This window comes from Emydura macquarii, unplaced genomic scaffold, assembly GCF_026122565.2.
Source record: "Emydura macquarii macquarii isolate MOO-44397 ecotype Brisbane River unplaced genomic scaffold, CSIRO-AGI_Emac_v2 contig_2834, whole genome shotgun sequence".
Classification (NCBI taxonomy): domain Eukaryota; kingdom Metazoa; phylum Chordata; order Testudines; family Chelidae; genus Emydura; species Emydura macquarii.
The window spans coordinates 2,714,574-2,732,626 of NW_027132971.1; the positions used below are offsets into that span (position 1 = coordinate 2,714,574).

The following is an 18,053-nucleotide window of genomic DNA, read 5'->3' on the forward strand; positions in this document are numbered from 1 at the left end:
TGTTCATTGATAATGCAGTAAAATCCCCAATTTGAAGAACCCAAGGCTTGCTAAAATAGAGTATTGTAAAAGGGAAATATTAACGAGACGTTTCTTTTTTTTTTCTACTTGTCCCCATTCTCCCAGAGAGAAGAGAGGCGATCAATGTCCACCAGTGTCCTGAGGCTCCTGTTATTTTACAGGACAGAGCCGATGCACTTTCTACATACAAACTGCTTGTACAAAAGCTTGAGAATGTAAAAAAAAAAAAATTTTTGCAGCTCTGGTAGCCAATTCATTTTCAGGCTTCATTTTAACTGTGTCTTGCTCTTGTAATTCACTGAACTTCCAGGAAGGGGAAAGAAGCTTCCCACCATGGTTTCCCAAGCTGAAATGGGACTCTCAGTCAACACCTGTTTCTTCAGGATGTAAGTGATCATGATTTCGAGCCATTTTCTGTTGGGACAACTTCCAGGATGATTTGCAGCGTTGCAGTTACCTTGTCTGCAAAGAAAAAAGTAAATAAACTGGAGATATGTGGGAAGTAACCAAGGAAGAGTCTCCTAGAAGAGCTGTACAACTCACCAATTATATGTGTCATAAGTATTTAGATGTACCAGTCATAACATCATATAATGTCTAATTTAAAGAGCCTTACCACTCTCTTCCCTTTCTAACCATATTTTGCTCAGCTCTGTGCCAAAAGGGACAATTACTAGGTATAGAAGGGTTCTCATTTGGAGAGACATGTATACGTTTTCTATTTAGACATTATATCTAGAAAATTAATTCTCTGTTTTGAGCTGAATCAGCTCAAAACAAACAAACAATGTTAATGTTGCAATAAAGGCCCAAATATGCTGAATAAGGCACCCATATTCTGTGTCAGAATCCACTTGATCAAAATAAACTGCATTAAATATGTGCATATAACGCTTCTGCACTGATTTAAACGTTACAGGTTCTTCTTTGTGACCTGTGCTATTATTAATGGTAAGAGTCAAGAATTAGCGGGATTTGTCCTCTGAGTGCTTTTCCTGTTTACATTGGTGATTCATATGTGGGCACCAATCATACAAATATTGAATACCAAGGAAAGATTCATTCTTCCTCAAAGTTCATCTTAAGCTAACAGGCCTCTTCGCCAACATAAGGCCTGATTCTCCACTGCCCAGAACCTTGTGCAGTCATTTACACCCGTGCAAAGTGAGACAATGTGGGTGTAAAACACTACCATTCTGATTTATTAGTCTTTTACACTCGCTCTGCACTGGTGTAAATGACACAAGGTGTAAGGCAATGAAGAATCCCTGCATATTGCTCTTCACAGTTTTTTCTGAAGAAATAATTTGCATTGTAGCCTAGATTAGTGAGAAGCTGCAAGCACTGAAATGCTGATAATACTTGTTTGCTTTAAGCAGTGGCTAGAGATATTGGGCCTGATTATCATTTGCGCTAAGACCCTCTTTATACCACTCTGGCAGTACAATTTATATTTGTATCCATTTTAAAGCCTTTTTTTATGCTTCCAGAGCAGTTTAAAGGACCCTCAGTATCAATGAGAGTCGGGCTTATTGGCATCTGGACTGCCTGCATAGGAACTCTGAGTTGTTATCTATAACCACACAGTAAAGGCTGGGAATGGAAAAGAAACCTCACAGTAAAAGCAGTGATTTACTGGACATGTATATGACAGGACAAGGAACTTGCTGCTGCTCTCTGGCATAAAGCTGAGATGAATTCCTGTGGAGCCCAACATCATTAACTCAACAAGGAGAGCTGCATTGAACATATAATACTACATCTTGAATGGGCAACTGGCACCCTCTGATGTCTGGAAATAGCAGTTAAAGAAATGGAAGGATTTTATATGTACAGCATATCTGTACTCTGACATGGGCTCAAGCCACAACATTCAGAGCTATTGCTGAATTTTAAACTCAAAGGTTGGGGGGTGCTCAGCCCATTATAAAGAGACGGCATCAGTAAATATGGATCCAGATTTAGGATTGTGTAACAAACACTCCCAAGTTCATGTGTTTTGGCTCATGTCCACCTCTGATCTTTGTTACATGCTTTTCATTATTGGTCTACTTTTGTAGGGTGTCCCTTTTCTTGGTTCTTCAGTGTTAGGTTAATTCTGTAAAAGGTGAGAAAATGGCCAGGTGCGGTTATGATTTGTCCAAGCACATTAGGGTAAAACTATGTGTCATAGGTGTCTAATGCTAGTGAAATATTAACTGGCTCATGCAGGATTAGAAGTCATTTAGGAGTGGGGGGGAGAAGGGAGCACAAAACATCTCTCTGGCTACCTGCACTGCCCAGATCTATTTTTTTTAAAGTAGGGTAACTTGGTAAATAACAATAATGGTCATTTTGCAAACGCTGTGTGAGATCAGCTAAATACATTATTCATATCTCAGAGAAGTATCCTAAATAAGCTTATCCTGAAGCAGAATCCATGCGAAAAATGATCTTTGGACTCTGCAGTGCAGGAGTATCAACTCCTGCAAAGTAATATAATTTTAAAAAAGCAACTCCAGGGATATTTCTCACTGCTTACTCTGAAACAAAGCTGTTTATTTAATGAGCGGGTCATCACCTCCTCTCACCTCAAAAGGGTCAGCATCGGTTTTCTCTAACTACTATTGTTAGTTTAGAAATAACACAGGGAAACCGAACAAGCTGTTTCACCCATATTGACAGGTGTCTGCTGCTTTCCCCTCTGAGCCAGCACTGTGTCTGTATGTGTTACACAGGCATCTGACTTGATTTCCTGCATGAGAATCCAGTGTTCTCCAAAGGCTAGAATAATCAGCCACACTGTCACAGCTGGTAGAAAAGGCTTAATGTATATCCAATCTCCTTTCAAGAGAATATTTTCCTTTCACCTGAGTAATGTAGTTCAACACTGGCATCCTGTGGCCACAGAGTTTCAAGTAACCATGCTTCAAAACCTCAGAGCTTCTCACCAGAAAATGTAAACAGGTATTGTTGGTTTATTAAGAAAATACTTTCTAGTTCCTAAACTTCAAGCCAGAGAAATTATAAACCAATATGGACATCACCTATTCAGAATAGGTTTGGTTGATTGCTATTTGGGACTGTATTAAACAGTTTTCATTTGTACCAGTGCTTTATGCACAGATTCTTGTGACACTAGTTACAACATAGTAAGACCCAAAAGATTATAGCACAGCCCCTAAAATATATATTTTTATTTTAAGATTCTGACTTAAAACATTAAGGGTAGATTCTGATAGCCTTACAATAACTAACACATTACTTTGTAAACAACCCTATTGATTTTAATAGGACTGCCCCAGAGTAAGGTCTTATTCAGCATGAGCTGGGCAAATAGACCTGTCATTGATAGAAGTAACTGCAGCATGCATGCAAGGTTTTTATGCTACTTTATTAGTATTATTATTATATGTTAATGTTAAATGCCCAGTAAAGCTAATTGGTATGGAGCTAGGAGAGCCTTTTATTTTTCAATTTAATAAACTGTAGAGGGAAAACTTTTACTGAAATCTCTAGCTTTCACAATGTGTCTGTGGCATAATGCAAGCTTTTCACCCAATTTAGTTTAACAAATTCCCACCATTTCTCAAATCTCTTAGGAGATGTTCCTATATTTCTCTTTGCACTGGAAACTGTCTCATGGTAAAACCTCACAAAATAATGCTGAGTAACAAAAATGAGAAAGGGAGTGGGCCAGTCGTTTGTTAAACTACTTGTACTACTCCAAAGAACTTCACAGAGCTCTTCCCCAGCACAACAAACGTTTCACAAGTTTTTGAAAAAATGTCCAAAAATAATATATAAACAATTTTCTTCAATTAGAGTCCGATGTAAAAAAATTAGATAAGTAACTTTAGGAAAATATGTTGGCAGTCATCCACAGAAAAGATGTAAACAAACATCATGACAGTGTGTCAAATATAGAGCATTTTATCTCATAACTTTGCTTTTAATAGCCAGTAAGAGTCACGACACCATCTAGGATATGTTTTAATGAAGGACTCGATTCCAACATGCTTTTCTTGAAACAAAATCCTATGGAGGCCCATAGGTGTTTGGTTTGAGTAATGAGTGCAGAAACAAGCCTACATTCAGGACGTTTTAGTTGTCAGAAGCGGTTTCCCCATAAGGAAACGTTCACTCTGTTAGAACAGGCAAATGGCTATGGGAAGAAGGCTAGTAACTTAAATGTGTGGTGGGGGCAGAGGGATTCAGTAATCTAAAACGTCTTGTTTTAAAAAAAAAAATCTGTTTATCTGATTGGTTTAAAGAATGAGCGTGCTGTGGATGTGGCCTTTTAATTAGCTGGGGTTTAGTTTACTGGTTGAACAATGGTTACAGCATTTGATTGAAAAGCAATTGGCTCTGCTATCATGAAACAGAATGGTGACAAGAATCAAAAGGACTTTCCTGTTTGGGGATTATTACAGGGTGGCTTACTCTTTAAGGGGACATGGGTCTCAGCCCCATCTGTGACATACTTAACTTGCCACTCCATAGGAAAATGGGTCATATGACTCAATCAGGCCTCTGGAATAGATAAGGGAGAAGCCTGGGTAGTGAGATGCCAGAGGGGAGATAGAAAGAGAACGGAGGCCTCCAGGAAAGAAGCAAACCTTAGGAGATACTGCTCACTGGAGAGCCAGCCCAAAGGAGTTCAGGAGGGAGTCTAAAGGGAAACTGAAAATAGCCCGGGAAGGGCTGAAAGCTGAGCCAGAGGGCAGGCTCAGGTGTGTCTAGTGGTATGAGTTATTGAAGACGAACCAGACCCTCAGAAAGGCGGGGCTGGGCCCAGTTTGAAATTGGCTAGAAGACTCTGGTTTTGTGTTTATGTTTGTACTTGTATAGTCTGGAATGGGTGGGGTTTTTGTTAATTACTTAGCTGGAGAGTCAAATCACTGCAGCAACCAAACAAGACTGTGGAGTTTTATAAAAGACTTAAAAAGGGGGAACTGAGGCAGGGGCGATGAGGGCCACCCCGTGCCATGAGGGAGTGTTCTGGAGGTGGTAACCTTAATTACAAGGATCAACTGAAAGGTTCTGAGAGAGAGGGAAGAGTCTCACGTGAATGTGGTCTTACCTAAGAGTCTTCTGAACCATCTTGGCTTCTTGTCCCAAATGATAAAGAGGTAGTAGGCAGGGACACCAGTCAGGGTTATTGCAAAGCCTATGCCTGTATTGACAGGATCAGAGTAAAGTGACAGTGCAACCATGAAGAGGCAGGTGAAGGAAAACAAAGCTGGAATAAATAGAGGTACCTGAAACACAGGCCAAAAAAAAAAGTTATTACTTCACACTGACCTTGGTTATTGAATGACACTAGTATTTAATGTTCCATGAAATGTAAATTGGATAAAACACTGCAGCACACTATGGTTCTGCAGAAATACTGTTTTTTAAAACATGCATTTGAAATGTGAGTAACTAAAGAAGATAAATTAAAGACAGTGTTATGTAGTAAATACTACCCCAGTCTCTTAATTACACACTAAAACACTACAGTGCTTAACATCCTTAAAATGTAAGGGTTGTAAATGTTATACTACAAAAGTCCTTCTCTAGTCCTCTATTAGATAAACAGCACTAACTATAGTAAAGGTTTCCTCTTTGATAATTATCTGCCAGACTCCATTGTAAAATAAAGCAAGGCACTCAAGTCGCCAGCTGCCTTTTAAAATTATTAAGTACATACTTCCTAAGGTACAAAACAAAATCTGGCTGGAGGAGCACAAGTTTATTGTCATTTGACCACTAATAAAAGATATTTGATCACATTAGGTAACTGACGGGTACCGAAGAAGTATTGTGCTTCTGACAGCATGACCTTTAATGTTATTAGTATCATTCCAAAAGCAGGAAAAAATAGCAATATCAAATTAATTCTCTCAACTTTCAATAGTGAGGTTGCAAACTGTCTTTGCACCTCTTTGAAGGAGGTGCCTGATGGTGCTGCTAACCAGATGCTTGGCATAATGGAGAATTCTCAAGAGATGATCCCCTTGCTTTCATGCCTTTAAACATTACAGATTCTCTGTTGTGCCCTATCTGAGTGTTGTAAAAAAGAAATCAAAGAGAAATCTGCTAAACTGCTGACCTTTCATTTACGTGCCTAAAAGAATGGAACAAGGCACGCTTCTTTTCCAACTAAGTTAAATTTCTTCCCCATATTTTAATAGGGATAGATTTTTGCTATTCTTACTAATGCTAAGTACTATCTCGCTATACAAGTAACTTCACTGGGACTATTCACATAGCAAGGAACTACTTAATATAAATAAGGGTGGCAAAATCAAGTCCGGGATAACTACTAGGCCAGATTTTGAGCAATTTTTCTGGGTGCAATTTAATGCTCAAAAAATAACTATGCCTGCAATTAATTGTGGGCACAAATATCAGTAATTAAATGTTTAATGACTTGTTTGTACCTGAAATGGAGATTGATGTCAAATAAGGCTCTATAGAGAGATTAGGTAAAAGAAAAAGAACCGTTGATATCTAACTACTAATATTTGAGCCTGACATTAATTCTGGTTGCAAAAATGTGGATGAAGTTATTTCGGCCTGCAATACAGAGGCCAGATTGAGGCCCACATGAAATGCCCTCAAAATACAGGCAGTTTGAAAGACACATGATTGTGTACAATTAGGAGGCATCTTCACACCAGACACTAGTCAGAACCTTCTATCTTACTTCCTCAACATAGCGTCAGTGTGTACAAAATTGATCAAACGTCTTCATTTTCACAGACCAATCAAAATATAAATACACAATTCCTTGTCCCCCAACCCCATCAACAGTGAACAAGAAAGACTTCTCTAGAAAGAAACATGGCTAGATTAATGCTTTTGCTCTTCAGAGATCTCGCAGAGAAAAAAATTGGGAATCCTGTTGTTAAACATTTAAACTACAGTAAAAGAATCAATTCTATTAACACAGCTTGCCTGCAAGCGGTTACATTTTACTGCAGAATATCTGCTCTCTTACCAGGCTGTGGACTAGGGGAGAGTTAAGTACAGGAGGAGAGATTTATGTAAAAACCATCAGATTGGTGAAGTTACCTTGAAAGGACGAGGCATATCAGGACGTTTATATCTGAGATAAATCAGCCCAGCAACTACCAGTCCAATAAAAAGCCACCTGGCAAAACTGAGGAAGTTCAGGAGGCTGTAGATATCCCCAGTGAAGAGCATTATCATTGTTAGTGGGTGCTGCAAAAGAAATTTGGAGAGTCTTAATGCATGAGAGTCTTTTATTTACATCATCATCTTCTGTTTATATTATGACTTTCATCCCATAACCAATCACAAACTACACACATGCTGCACCTCTGAAATGCAACCACCTCTGGAGTGGAGGCCAGCAGCTAATTGTCACACAGAAGGATTTACACAGCATGGAAAGGGGAAATTTTGGTAAACATCAGGACAACCCTTACCCTTATGAGAAGTGCCCTGGGATCTTTAATGTCTATGTAGAGTAGACAGAAGCCCAGGTTATGTCTAAACTAGACTTCTACACTTTGGCAGTCAATTAAACTTGTACTTCTTAACATGTCTGTAAAGACTAATGTGGAAACTCCCCACACATTTGTTCTAGGCTACAAACTTTTTTTCAATCATAGGGATCAGCCTAGATTAAAAAATGAATATTTATAGCCTGGATCAAATGGCTGGGGAGTGTCCACATTCGCTTTTACAAGCATGTTAAGTATCACAATAACACAAGGTAAAAATGTCTAGCAAAAACTAGCTCTGAGTTTTTATGTTCTAATTCAAAAGACACCGTCAATTTGTACTTTTTGGAATGAAGGGCTAGGTCAAACTTGCTGTAGGCTATGTGTTCACTGGAAAAATCCTAGTGAAGACAGGCTGTGTAGATTTTACTGAGATGTAGCCAGGCAAGGTCAACCATGGGTCAGGGAGGCACATACAGGGCTGGCCCTGCCTAGCTAAATTGTGATAAAAGTGACCTCCACCTTGTCTCCACTAGGATTTTACAATGAGATAGCTAACATGTATTAGTTTTTTCACAGAAAAAGAAAACAACACACATACATCTTTGGCATGAAGACATAGCTGGGATTTGGACAGGAAGTGTAAATATTTCAAACATGGGGCTTACCCCACTGAGCATCCATTCTGACTTCCAGTCCATTATGATTTACACAGTGCCGAAAACATGCTAGGTTCTTTACAAATAAAAGATACAAAGTAAAATCCTCACCCCATTGAAATCAATGGGAGTTTGGCCTTTGACTTCAATGGGGCCAGGATTTCACCCACAGATTTCACCCACCCTGCCCCCAAAAGCTTAACATTTAAGTTTAAGCATGATACTGCAACAAAGGGCAATCCATGGTGGAGGAGACACATAGGGGTAAGACACAAAAAAGACTACAAATAGGATCTCCTGGTTACTTAGGCTTGTTATATGCTTGAGCTTAAGAGTTCTCCTAGCCACAAATATGCAGGTATGTAATAAGCAATATCTTCCTTTCTTCACTTAGTGTATTGAGCATAGAACACTGAACGTGCTCATTTTCCTTCTCTCCCCCAAAGAAGCTCATTGTCTTGTTGTGGTATTCAGCCTTCGACATCACACACAACAGGAAAACGCAGAGATGCTAAGGGTCAAGGCAGAAAATATCTCTGTAACTATCGTACTTATATCAAGGATGGCGTGAACAATAGGAAAGATGCATAAAAGCCATCTTCATACAGAAGCAATGCTTCTGCAAGGAAAACTAGTGTCTATAACTGGTATAAAATATAAGGAAGCTCAGGGAAGCTGCACTGTGCCGTGTGCTAAACAGAAATGTAAGTCACAAAAAATTCAACAAAATAGTAAGCAAAACAAATAGAATATTGCAGGGTACAACAAGTACATTAAAACACAACCCCTTGACCCCCATAATTATGGAACCCAATTTTCAAACCAGGGTATCTACATTTAAGTGCCTAAATTTAAAATTAAACACTTAGGGACTGGCTACACTGTGACTGGACACATGATTGCAGAACAAGGAGACATACCTGAGCTAGCTTTCAGCGCACTAGCGCAGATACCAATAACACTGAAATCATGGCAGCACGGGCACCAATACAGGCTAGCATTCAAGTATTCACCCATGCTCCATAGCAGGCTTGTACTTGAGTAGCAAGCCCACCCTGCTGTAGCTTCATTGCTATTAGCACCTGTGCTAGCTATGGATACGTCACCAAATGCTATAACCACATCTGGGTCTGACTGCAGTGTAGTGACTTCCTATTCCCTTAAACTGACACATGCACATCCGAAATGAGTATTTAGGAACCTATTGTAAGTGTTAATTTAGGCCCTGATCCTGCAACCTGATCACATCAGCAGACTCCTACACCCACATGGAGTCCCACTCAGGTCTGTGGGACTGCACTTGGATACAAGTGTCAGCCCATCTGGAGCAGGGCCATTGGTTCCGCAAGGCCTGGTGCTGAGTACCCACAATCCCCACAGAAGACTGAGCCCTAAGTGGAAATTTATTAACAGACATAACAGGTAACTGAGTTTGAAAATTAGAGTTTGAGTCACTCCTCTCTTTTTTCCTAATGCTTTACTACATAAATTAGTCTTCGATATGAAGACAGAGCCAACTTTTAGCTGTGAGTCTGTCTTAGGAATTAGTAACTGGCCCAACAATGTACTACCTGGTGCTTTTCCTTTCTTCTCAGAGCCCTTTCACAATTGTTTCTCTGTTACCCATCTTTTCAAACACATGCTCCCAAAAAAATTAAAAAGCAATCACAGAATCACTGCACTACTGAGAGCTACCTCACCCTATTACCTTTGTATATAATTGTTCACATTTTTTCACTGTAAGGTGGCTATAACAAGTCTTTAGGGTGCTTTAGGGTGCTGTTTAGCTGCACTTCCAATCAATTGAATTTGAGTTTTATTTCTCTACTTCCTTTTCTGTGAGAATTCATGGCACTGAAAGGGGTCGAGCTAATCACTTTCCTTCAACCTTCCAAATCCTTAGAAACTGAATATAATGAGACATGATTTAGGTAGCAGCCTCAGAGAATTAAGTGCTACCATCAGAAACACAGAGGAGGAGTCAGTAGAATAGGTCACTTCAGAATCTCACTTCTGTGCTTATATTCCTCTGCCCCTCACCAAATCCCAAAATATAAAGAAATAAATGAGACTCAAGCAGTGCCCAAGTTCTGCTTGAATCCTCCCGTGCAAGCCAGCAATACACAATCTTGCACAGGGACATTAGTTTGTATGATTTACCAAAACAATGACAGCTGGCAGAGGAGTGTGCTTGCGGACATGAATCATAGAGAGAATTTCCGGAAGGTGACCCTCACGGGATGCCACGTAGAACATCCTGGTGGGAAATAAATGTGGACGGACTTTAAATACACTCATTACAAAGAGAAGTCAAAGTAGCTCAGTAGAGATGCAGAACACATTCAAAGTTATCCTCAGTAGTACTATTTATTCTTTTTTAAGACATTCAGTTTTTAAAAGATGCCAGAAACCCATACACAGAAACCAAAGCTAACCATGTCCCATCCCAATATTATCAATCTTTACAAGCAGTTAATATTAGTGTTTTCCTACATTCACCCTATCCCATAGAAAAAATCAATAATCAATTAGGTATTACACTAAAAGGGATTAATTATTTAAACAATTCCCAGGGTTTTAGCAATGTGATAGCAATGTCAAACGTGATAAAGGTCATAAAGACTATTGTAGCCAACCTCTCCTAATATTTAAAGGAATTAATCCTGCTTTCATTTGCTCTCCTTGGTTTTGAGTTATGCTTTAACTGTACCCACCTCACACACACACTCCAATAATATTTTGGATTGTTTTACCTGGAGACAGCAAAGATGCCACCATTCATAGAACCAAAGCAAGAAAGGGCAACAAATATTGGAACGGCTAATGAAAAATTCCCCATTAATCGTTCAGCAAAGGTCTGGTAAAAGAGAGTAACATGAATTAACATTAAAAATAAGAGATTCTATAAGATCCCATTCTATAACTTTGTGACTTTGTACTGCACATTTGTCATCTTCTTTTCATTAGTGAGATCCAGTTTAATGTGGGTAAGTATCTCCAGTTCCTACTCACTGGGTAGCATCTTATTTTGCCAGCAGAGATTTATTTCAGTGTAGCTACCTGCCAGTTAAGCTACTATTTCATGGAAGAATCTGCCCCTAAATATTTATTGTTTTAAATACCATCGGCTGTTGACTATTCGTTTACATTCTATAAAGGGGAAACTATGATTAATCCACATTTGTCATAGGTATACAAAAATTCTTAATATTTTGTATAATAATCACATTACTGAACTTCTGTCATCCTACAGTATATAGCACCCAGGTACATCTGACTCACCTAGGTCATTACGTAAGAGTCTTATTTCTTATCCTCAAGGTTTGAAGGAGAACAAAACATTCTGCTGCTAGATTTTATACATGTTATAGAATTAGTCACTTGGAAATAGGGTACTCAGATTCTCCTATTTAAAAAAGCCTTAGCTGTGTCAACATTGGTATGTGGTTTTTCACTTATTAAAAGACAGATGCCATCAAAATAAAAATAAATGACACCACCACACTTCAGCAAAACACTTAGATATGTACTTGACCTTAAGCATGCACTTAAGTCCCAGCAACTCTAAAAAAGTTAGTTGATTAAGGATGAGCTAATGTTATCCATAAACTTAAATTCATCCCCATGCATCCACAAGGAATCCAATAGTCAACAAGACTTAAGGACATTGCTAAACTGGGGCCTTGTAGGGTGTTTTTATTGTACGTTTCCCACTTTTTTATTCTTCTTTTCAAGAGGGAAATGACCAACTTTAACAACAACAGATCTACTTTAACTGTAGCCAGATCTATACATTTGTGTTTTGCCTCCATAACTTACCACTGCCACAGCTTTTGAATTTAGCAGTTCCTCAGGGCTGATGGTAGTGAAATAAGCCACATTTGTTAACACATAGCCAACTGTGACAATAACCATTGAAATGCATATTGCGAGCGGTATGTTTCTGGAATACACAAAAAAGCTCATTAGTTGCAATCTGCTAGTCATTCCCCGAAAATGAAGCAAATAAGAACATGAGGAAAAGCAATTTGGTCTTTGCCCTTTAGATCTCTAGATCTATGATTGGCATGAACAGATGAGCAGTTGGTGACCTAAAAAATTATAACTAGGTATAAAAAAAAAGGAAAAAAAAAGAAATTTATGTTCCATGTCTCTAATTTGAGTCAGCTATTCAAATAATACATAGGCTGACAGATTCTGCCCCTCGGTCAGGCACATGCAACAATACCCTCAAAAAGCTCTACCATGTGCCAACTGACATTCACACTGAGGACTGGACTTTATGGAGGTAATTGAAGACTGAGTTTGCCTCAGAAATAGCAGCAATGAGCATATAAAATCTTGCCATTTTATCAATATGGGAGGAGAAGGAGGAAGAACATGTTAATAAACAATAATAAGAGCTATGTATTATATAACACTTTTTGTCAGTAGATCTCAAAGGAGACAGTGTCATTATCCTTGTTTTAAATAAAGGGAAACTGAGACGCAGAGGCAAAATGACATATCCAAGGTCATCCAAGCATGCCAGTGTCCAAGCTGGGAACAGAAACCAGGTCTCCCAAATCCCCGTCCAGTGTTCTATTCAGTAGGAAACACCACACCTCCCTTGAAATGATCTCCTCTGGTCCGGACCAACTAGGGATTTATATTTGAGAAATAAAGAATCCATCTTTAATTCTAGTTAACAGGAAGTGACATGGTAGATTCAGGATACACATTGCCCTTGAGAAGGGGGTGCTTTTGCTTCATGGCTATTCCCTTCAGCTGACTCAGTCAAGAGTAGAGCTGGGTAAAAACAGATTTTTAAGTTCACTGGCAAGTCTAAAAATCAGATAAAAATGTGTTTCTGGTTAAACTGAAGTGGAATTTTTTTTTAATTTTCAGCAAATTGAAAAAAAAAAAAAAAAAAAGAGTTTTGGGTCCAATCAACATCTTGTTGCGATCAAAACAAAATGTTTCCATTTTGAGCATTTTTATTTATTTATTTATTTTTAAATTTTGAAACCAAAATTTGTTTTGAACCAAAAAACAAACAAACAAAAACATGGTTTCAAAAATGGCAAAACAAAGCATTTGGTCTAAAAATTTTGCCCAGCTCTATTTGAGAATACTTTTGATGGGATCTAAAGGTTGTTACGTGTAGCAATCATCTATGTGAAAGACAATAGACACAGCCAACTGTGGAAGAAAAGAGGGAAAACAAAATCCGCTACCTCAAAGAGCATCTTTGGGATTCAACACACTGATCCATTATGTGATGGTTTTTGACATAACTCTTGCAAACTACATTGCCACTCCTGGATAAGACCCAGGACTTCCTCCTCCTTCTCCACCTCCCACTGCCACCTTCCCCCCACCAGCTCCTGGCAGCTTTCCCACCAGCTGAACTACTTGCTGGCTTTTATAACTACCTCACCCTCTTCCAGCTGGGTCTGAGAATCTCTTCTACCAAGCCCAAATGCCTGTCCTTAAAGGGATCTGCCTGAAAACAGGGCTGCTGGCTCCAGGTATCTTGGCCTTTAAAGGGACAGAACACCCTGGCAAAGCTTTCAAGTTGAAAAGAGATTATGGAATGAGAGACGTTAAAAATGAGGAGGTGGTTCCACATCTTAACTGTGTTAGAAACTATGGTGATAATATTATAGAAACTAGAGAAATAATTAGATAAAAGGGTCATGTAGCAATGATCACAATATGATGGGCATTGTAGCACTGTACAAGCCCACTGCTATTACAGGAAGAGGCCCACAGTCTCAGGCTAAGGGAACACATCAATTTGTAGGTGTCACTCGATGCAAGAGACAATGGCAGGGATGGATAGATAGCACACCACATAGAGTTCAAAAAATGGTGGAAATGCCATGAAATTACTGACCTTAGCAATGTGATGCTTTGTTACCAATATACATTTCCTCTTCTTGATGGCATAATCTCCTGCTCTGACTTTCTTGAGTTCAGGCAGCCAAAACTTTCAACTTCCTGAGCTAAAACTGTCTGCTCTTCATCTCGAGTACTTATCAATCCTTATAGAATCTTAGCACTACAAGGTGCCTCTAATTCAGATCTCGATACAATGTCCTCTAAAATAAAATGGCAGTTCAAAACCAAAGAGGTAAAAGCACTTTAAAACCTGAGTGTATTTAGCACACTGAGTCCTGGCTCATCATGCTGAATAGCACTAACCTCTGCTGGTTGCAAAAAAAACATAACTAGTCAGCAAGTGCCATTCATTACATTGCCTGAAGATTGGGAATCACCATGTTCCCAAAAGCCTGGAGCAGAATAAGAGGCTTTGTGACCTCTAAGTTCTTAGTGCTCTTCTGTAAAAAAGTGCTCCATCTATCCCTCTTTTTTCTCTCCCAACATGATCAGGCCCTTAGGGGGGCTGCAATACATTATCCTGTGACACCAGTGAGTGCAGCTTGTTAGACAGCTGCCTGCAATGGTAAATTTTGACAAAAGTGACAATCCAGTTTCATGATTTAAGGGATGAGTAATCCAACCCTGGCTCATTTCTCATTGACGCTTCAGTTCAGAGTTGCATTTTGTCACTTAATCATTGTATAGTACATTAAGCCAGATCTGAACACTATGTTAAAATACTAAGTAGAAGCTTTAAAAGAGTCTTTTCTACTGGTCAAATTGAAGGGACGAATTCCCAGCCTGCAATAAGATACCTTGATTCACCTCTATCTCATACATTAATCCTTTCACTATTATGTGAGTAGCTCTAATGCCAGAAGAGTAGCCATAGTTACGAAACAATTGCAAGTCAGCATTGTTAGTGAAGTAAATTAACTCTGGATACAGTGGCTTAGCATCCATATTAGGGGACAAATGTTTACATTGCATTTAACAGGACCCATTATGTACTATTTATCCACAAGGTCATATGACAGATATAATATGTTATCTACAAGGCATTGAAAGACCTATGCACTTAACATATCCACAAAGGAACTTAGGTCTATAAACCCCAAATTTAGGTACTACTGAGAACCACAAAAACCCTGTTCAGCTGCCACCAAATGCTGTAGACATCTGAACTCATTTGTACCTACATTTTTACTGTAAAAGTTCCCTAAGCAACTAAGTTTCTGCTTCTGGGCATCCTGCCTGACTCAGGCCCCAGGACTCCTATTTCACAACTAAGCCCCAACATGATCTTCAAACAGGTGTTTATAGGCATGGAAACATCTATCCTACCTAAGGGGCCTGAGCCCGTTAGGTGTGCTAAAAGCATGCCTGACTCTTCACAAAACAGCCAAGGTGGAGGAGGAAGCCTCTGATACAACCTTTATCCCAATGATGAAGATACAGGAGTCACTCATTAGTAGCAACATATTGGTGCCCTTTTGCTATGTTGCTCCTAAATGTCTGTTGCTGTTATGGGGAGTGTTGACAATTCACAGAACGGAAAGTGTTCCCAGGGAAAATGTTGCTTGTAAGTGGCAGTTGCTCTTACAAGGTGTTGCTGCAAATGAGCATCTACTGTACTCACCTGGGATGCGGTATTCACCTGGTGCAATTCCCCCTCTGCTTCAGGAGGAGCAGGGATTTGAACAGGGGGTCCCCATCACTCAGGTGAGTGTCCTAAATACCGGTCTGTGGTGTCACTCTCACTCTCTTTCTCTCTCCCTCTCTCTGGGCCAGTTAATATGTAGGGAACATTCAAACATCTGGGTGCTTATCCAAACTGAACCAAGCTTCTACCTTTTTAAGATTTACTCATGACTAGTTATTAGTCAGGGGCAAATCCCACCATCCTGCCCGACATATGGTGTAGTTGCAATGCAGGAACAGGGAAGCCTGAATCAGGAGTGCGCAAACCATGTGTTTCATAGAACACCAGTGAGATGCTCCTTGGATCCCAGCAAAATTAGGGGGTAGGAATGGAGCTGGTAAACATGTAACTATATAGATCTAAAAGTCTTTCATCTGCACCTACAGTCAGAGCTAGTTATGGATCGGGAGAGAATTTCCTCCTCCTTGGATTCTGTGAATCTCCCCAGGGCACAGCCCAGTTACTCATGCTGCACACTGGGTTTAGGATTTGACCCTAAGTGCAGTAAAACCATAGTTCATCTGGTAATCTGATCTGCTACAGCATTACTTACTGTAAATATTTTCAAGAGAAACATAGAGGGAAGACACAGGGAGGAAAAGATGAGAACCTGGGGATAGGAAGAACAACTTCAATAAGTCAGGTTAGGAACATTCCCAGAGGTCTACAGCTCATATCCCAGCTTAATGACAAGCTTTATAACAACAAACAGTAAGCGCTCAGCACTGAAAGCACTGTTGGCTGATCTTTCCATAAAATGACAGGCACACATTCCAGATATGTTCAGCAGATTCAGCTGAGTTCACAGCCATAAAGCAGGTGGTCTCCGCACACCTTATAGTTCAGTGGCCAAGCCAAAAATCATTTCCTTGTATTCACTTTAAATGTGGATTTCACCAAAGCCTTATCTCAGTGCACTATACATGGAAAAACTCCATACACACAAAAAAAGTGAGGCTATAGGCCTGCAACAAGATGTAAGAAATGAGCCCTTATAGATTAGCAGCTGAATAAAGGAATAAATATAAAAAGCAAAGTAAGCGAACAACTACAGTAAAGCCGGCACAAAAAGAGTACAAAAGTAAACAGGATATAGGAAATGCAGAATTTTAAGCAATCAATGACTTGCTCATACTCCCTTAAATATCTTTGGAGGCATACAAAGTAATACACATGAAAAGAGAAGAGCTCACTAAGGGTTTATCTACATACAGAGTTGTACTAGTTCAATTTCAGGTCTGATTTTAAACGTATTTAGTTCAATTAGTGCAAAAGGCCGTGTGAACCCTTTTAGTTTGGCTGAAACCAGATTTATTTCTGTATAGCTTAAATTGATTAGGAGCTGGTTTAAACTGATCTGAAATATGCCACTGTTAAAACAGAAATAAGAGTGTCACCTAGAGGTGTGCACCGGTTCAACTAAATCTGTTTAATGTAATTGGTGTAAATTTTAATGTGATAAGATGTTTGAAAGCAAAAGCAATTCTGAAATGAGATGGAGGTTTCAGTCTTTAGTAATGCATCCAGCAAACAGCCATTATCCACCAAAGTCTTATCTGTCTAATGAGGGTGTATTACCCTGACGCTGAATCAGTTTCACACTACGTTCATTGATAAAAGGCACAATCTCTCATAGAACTCAGCTCTCCCTTTCACATGATAAGAAAATGATCAATCAGATTTCCTACTTAGTCTAGCAAAATTGCAGATTTTTACTCTTCAAAGCTAATTTAAATTATGGGCCTGATCCTATCACTGAAAGCAACTGGATTTTAGTCCTTGATTTTAAATGGAGCAGGATCAGACCCACTGCTTGCAAAACATAATGGAACTAGTCCACTGTACCAGAATAAATTAAAAAAACAAAACAAAACAAATTAACATGCTAATTTGGGCAATAAATGTACTGTTTTTCAGTAATGGTGAAAGCAGTTAATATTACAACTGAGTAAACCCAAATCAGCAAAAGTTTTAACTTCTTTCACATGGCTACAATGTTACCGTGACAGGAAACAAAGTTTGATTTTCATTATGAAGTGCTGTAGGTACTGTTTATTTCTTTGGTATGCTGAAAATTGACCATCATAGGACTTTCAGGTTCCTTTACAGAAATTACCCCTGTGCAATGACATTTTCCTCAAGGAATCACTGAAATCTTTTAAAAATAATTCTGGTAAATGCATTGCTTTCAGATCTGGGTACTTTTAAAAATGAAACTGTCTTTTGCATGGGCCATAGGGCCTCATGCATGGTGAGAAGTCCAGAAGACATTTGTACCACAAGTTTCCTCCAAATAATAGTGCACGGAAGGAAATAAATGCAGCACAGAAAGGGAGCAAACATGCAACTGGTTCTTGGAAGGAGCCAGAA

At 39.2% G+C, this 18,053-nt stretch overlaps 1 protein-coding gene across 1 annotated transcript in view; it reads right to left on the minus strand.

Moving 5' to 3' along the window:
• Positions 1 to 384: 384 nt before the first annotated feature.
• Positions 385 to 18,053, minus strand: part of SLC7A11 (solute carrier family 7 member 11) — a 67,944-nt gene continuing 50,275 nt past the window's right edge. The window contains exons 7-12 of the mRNA XM_067568036.1: positions 11,936 to 12,059; positions 10,870 to 10,973; positions 10,277 to 10,373; positions 7,063 to 7,212; positions 5,084 to 5,261; positions 385 to 483 (exon numbers count right to left, since the gene is read on the minus strand). Of these exons, the coding sequence (XP_067424137.1) occupies positions 416 to 483; positions 5,084 to 5,261; positions 7,063 to 7,212; positions 10,277 to 10,373; positions 10,870 to 10,973; positions 11,936 to 12,059 (721 nt within the window). The 3' untranslated portion in view covers positions 385 to 415. The remainder of the gene's footprint in view (positions 484 to 5,083; positions 5,262 to 7,062; positions 7,213 to 10,276; positions 10,374 to 10,869; positions 10,974 to 11,935; positions 12,060 to 18,053) is intronic.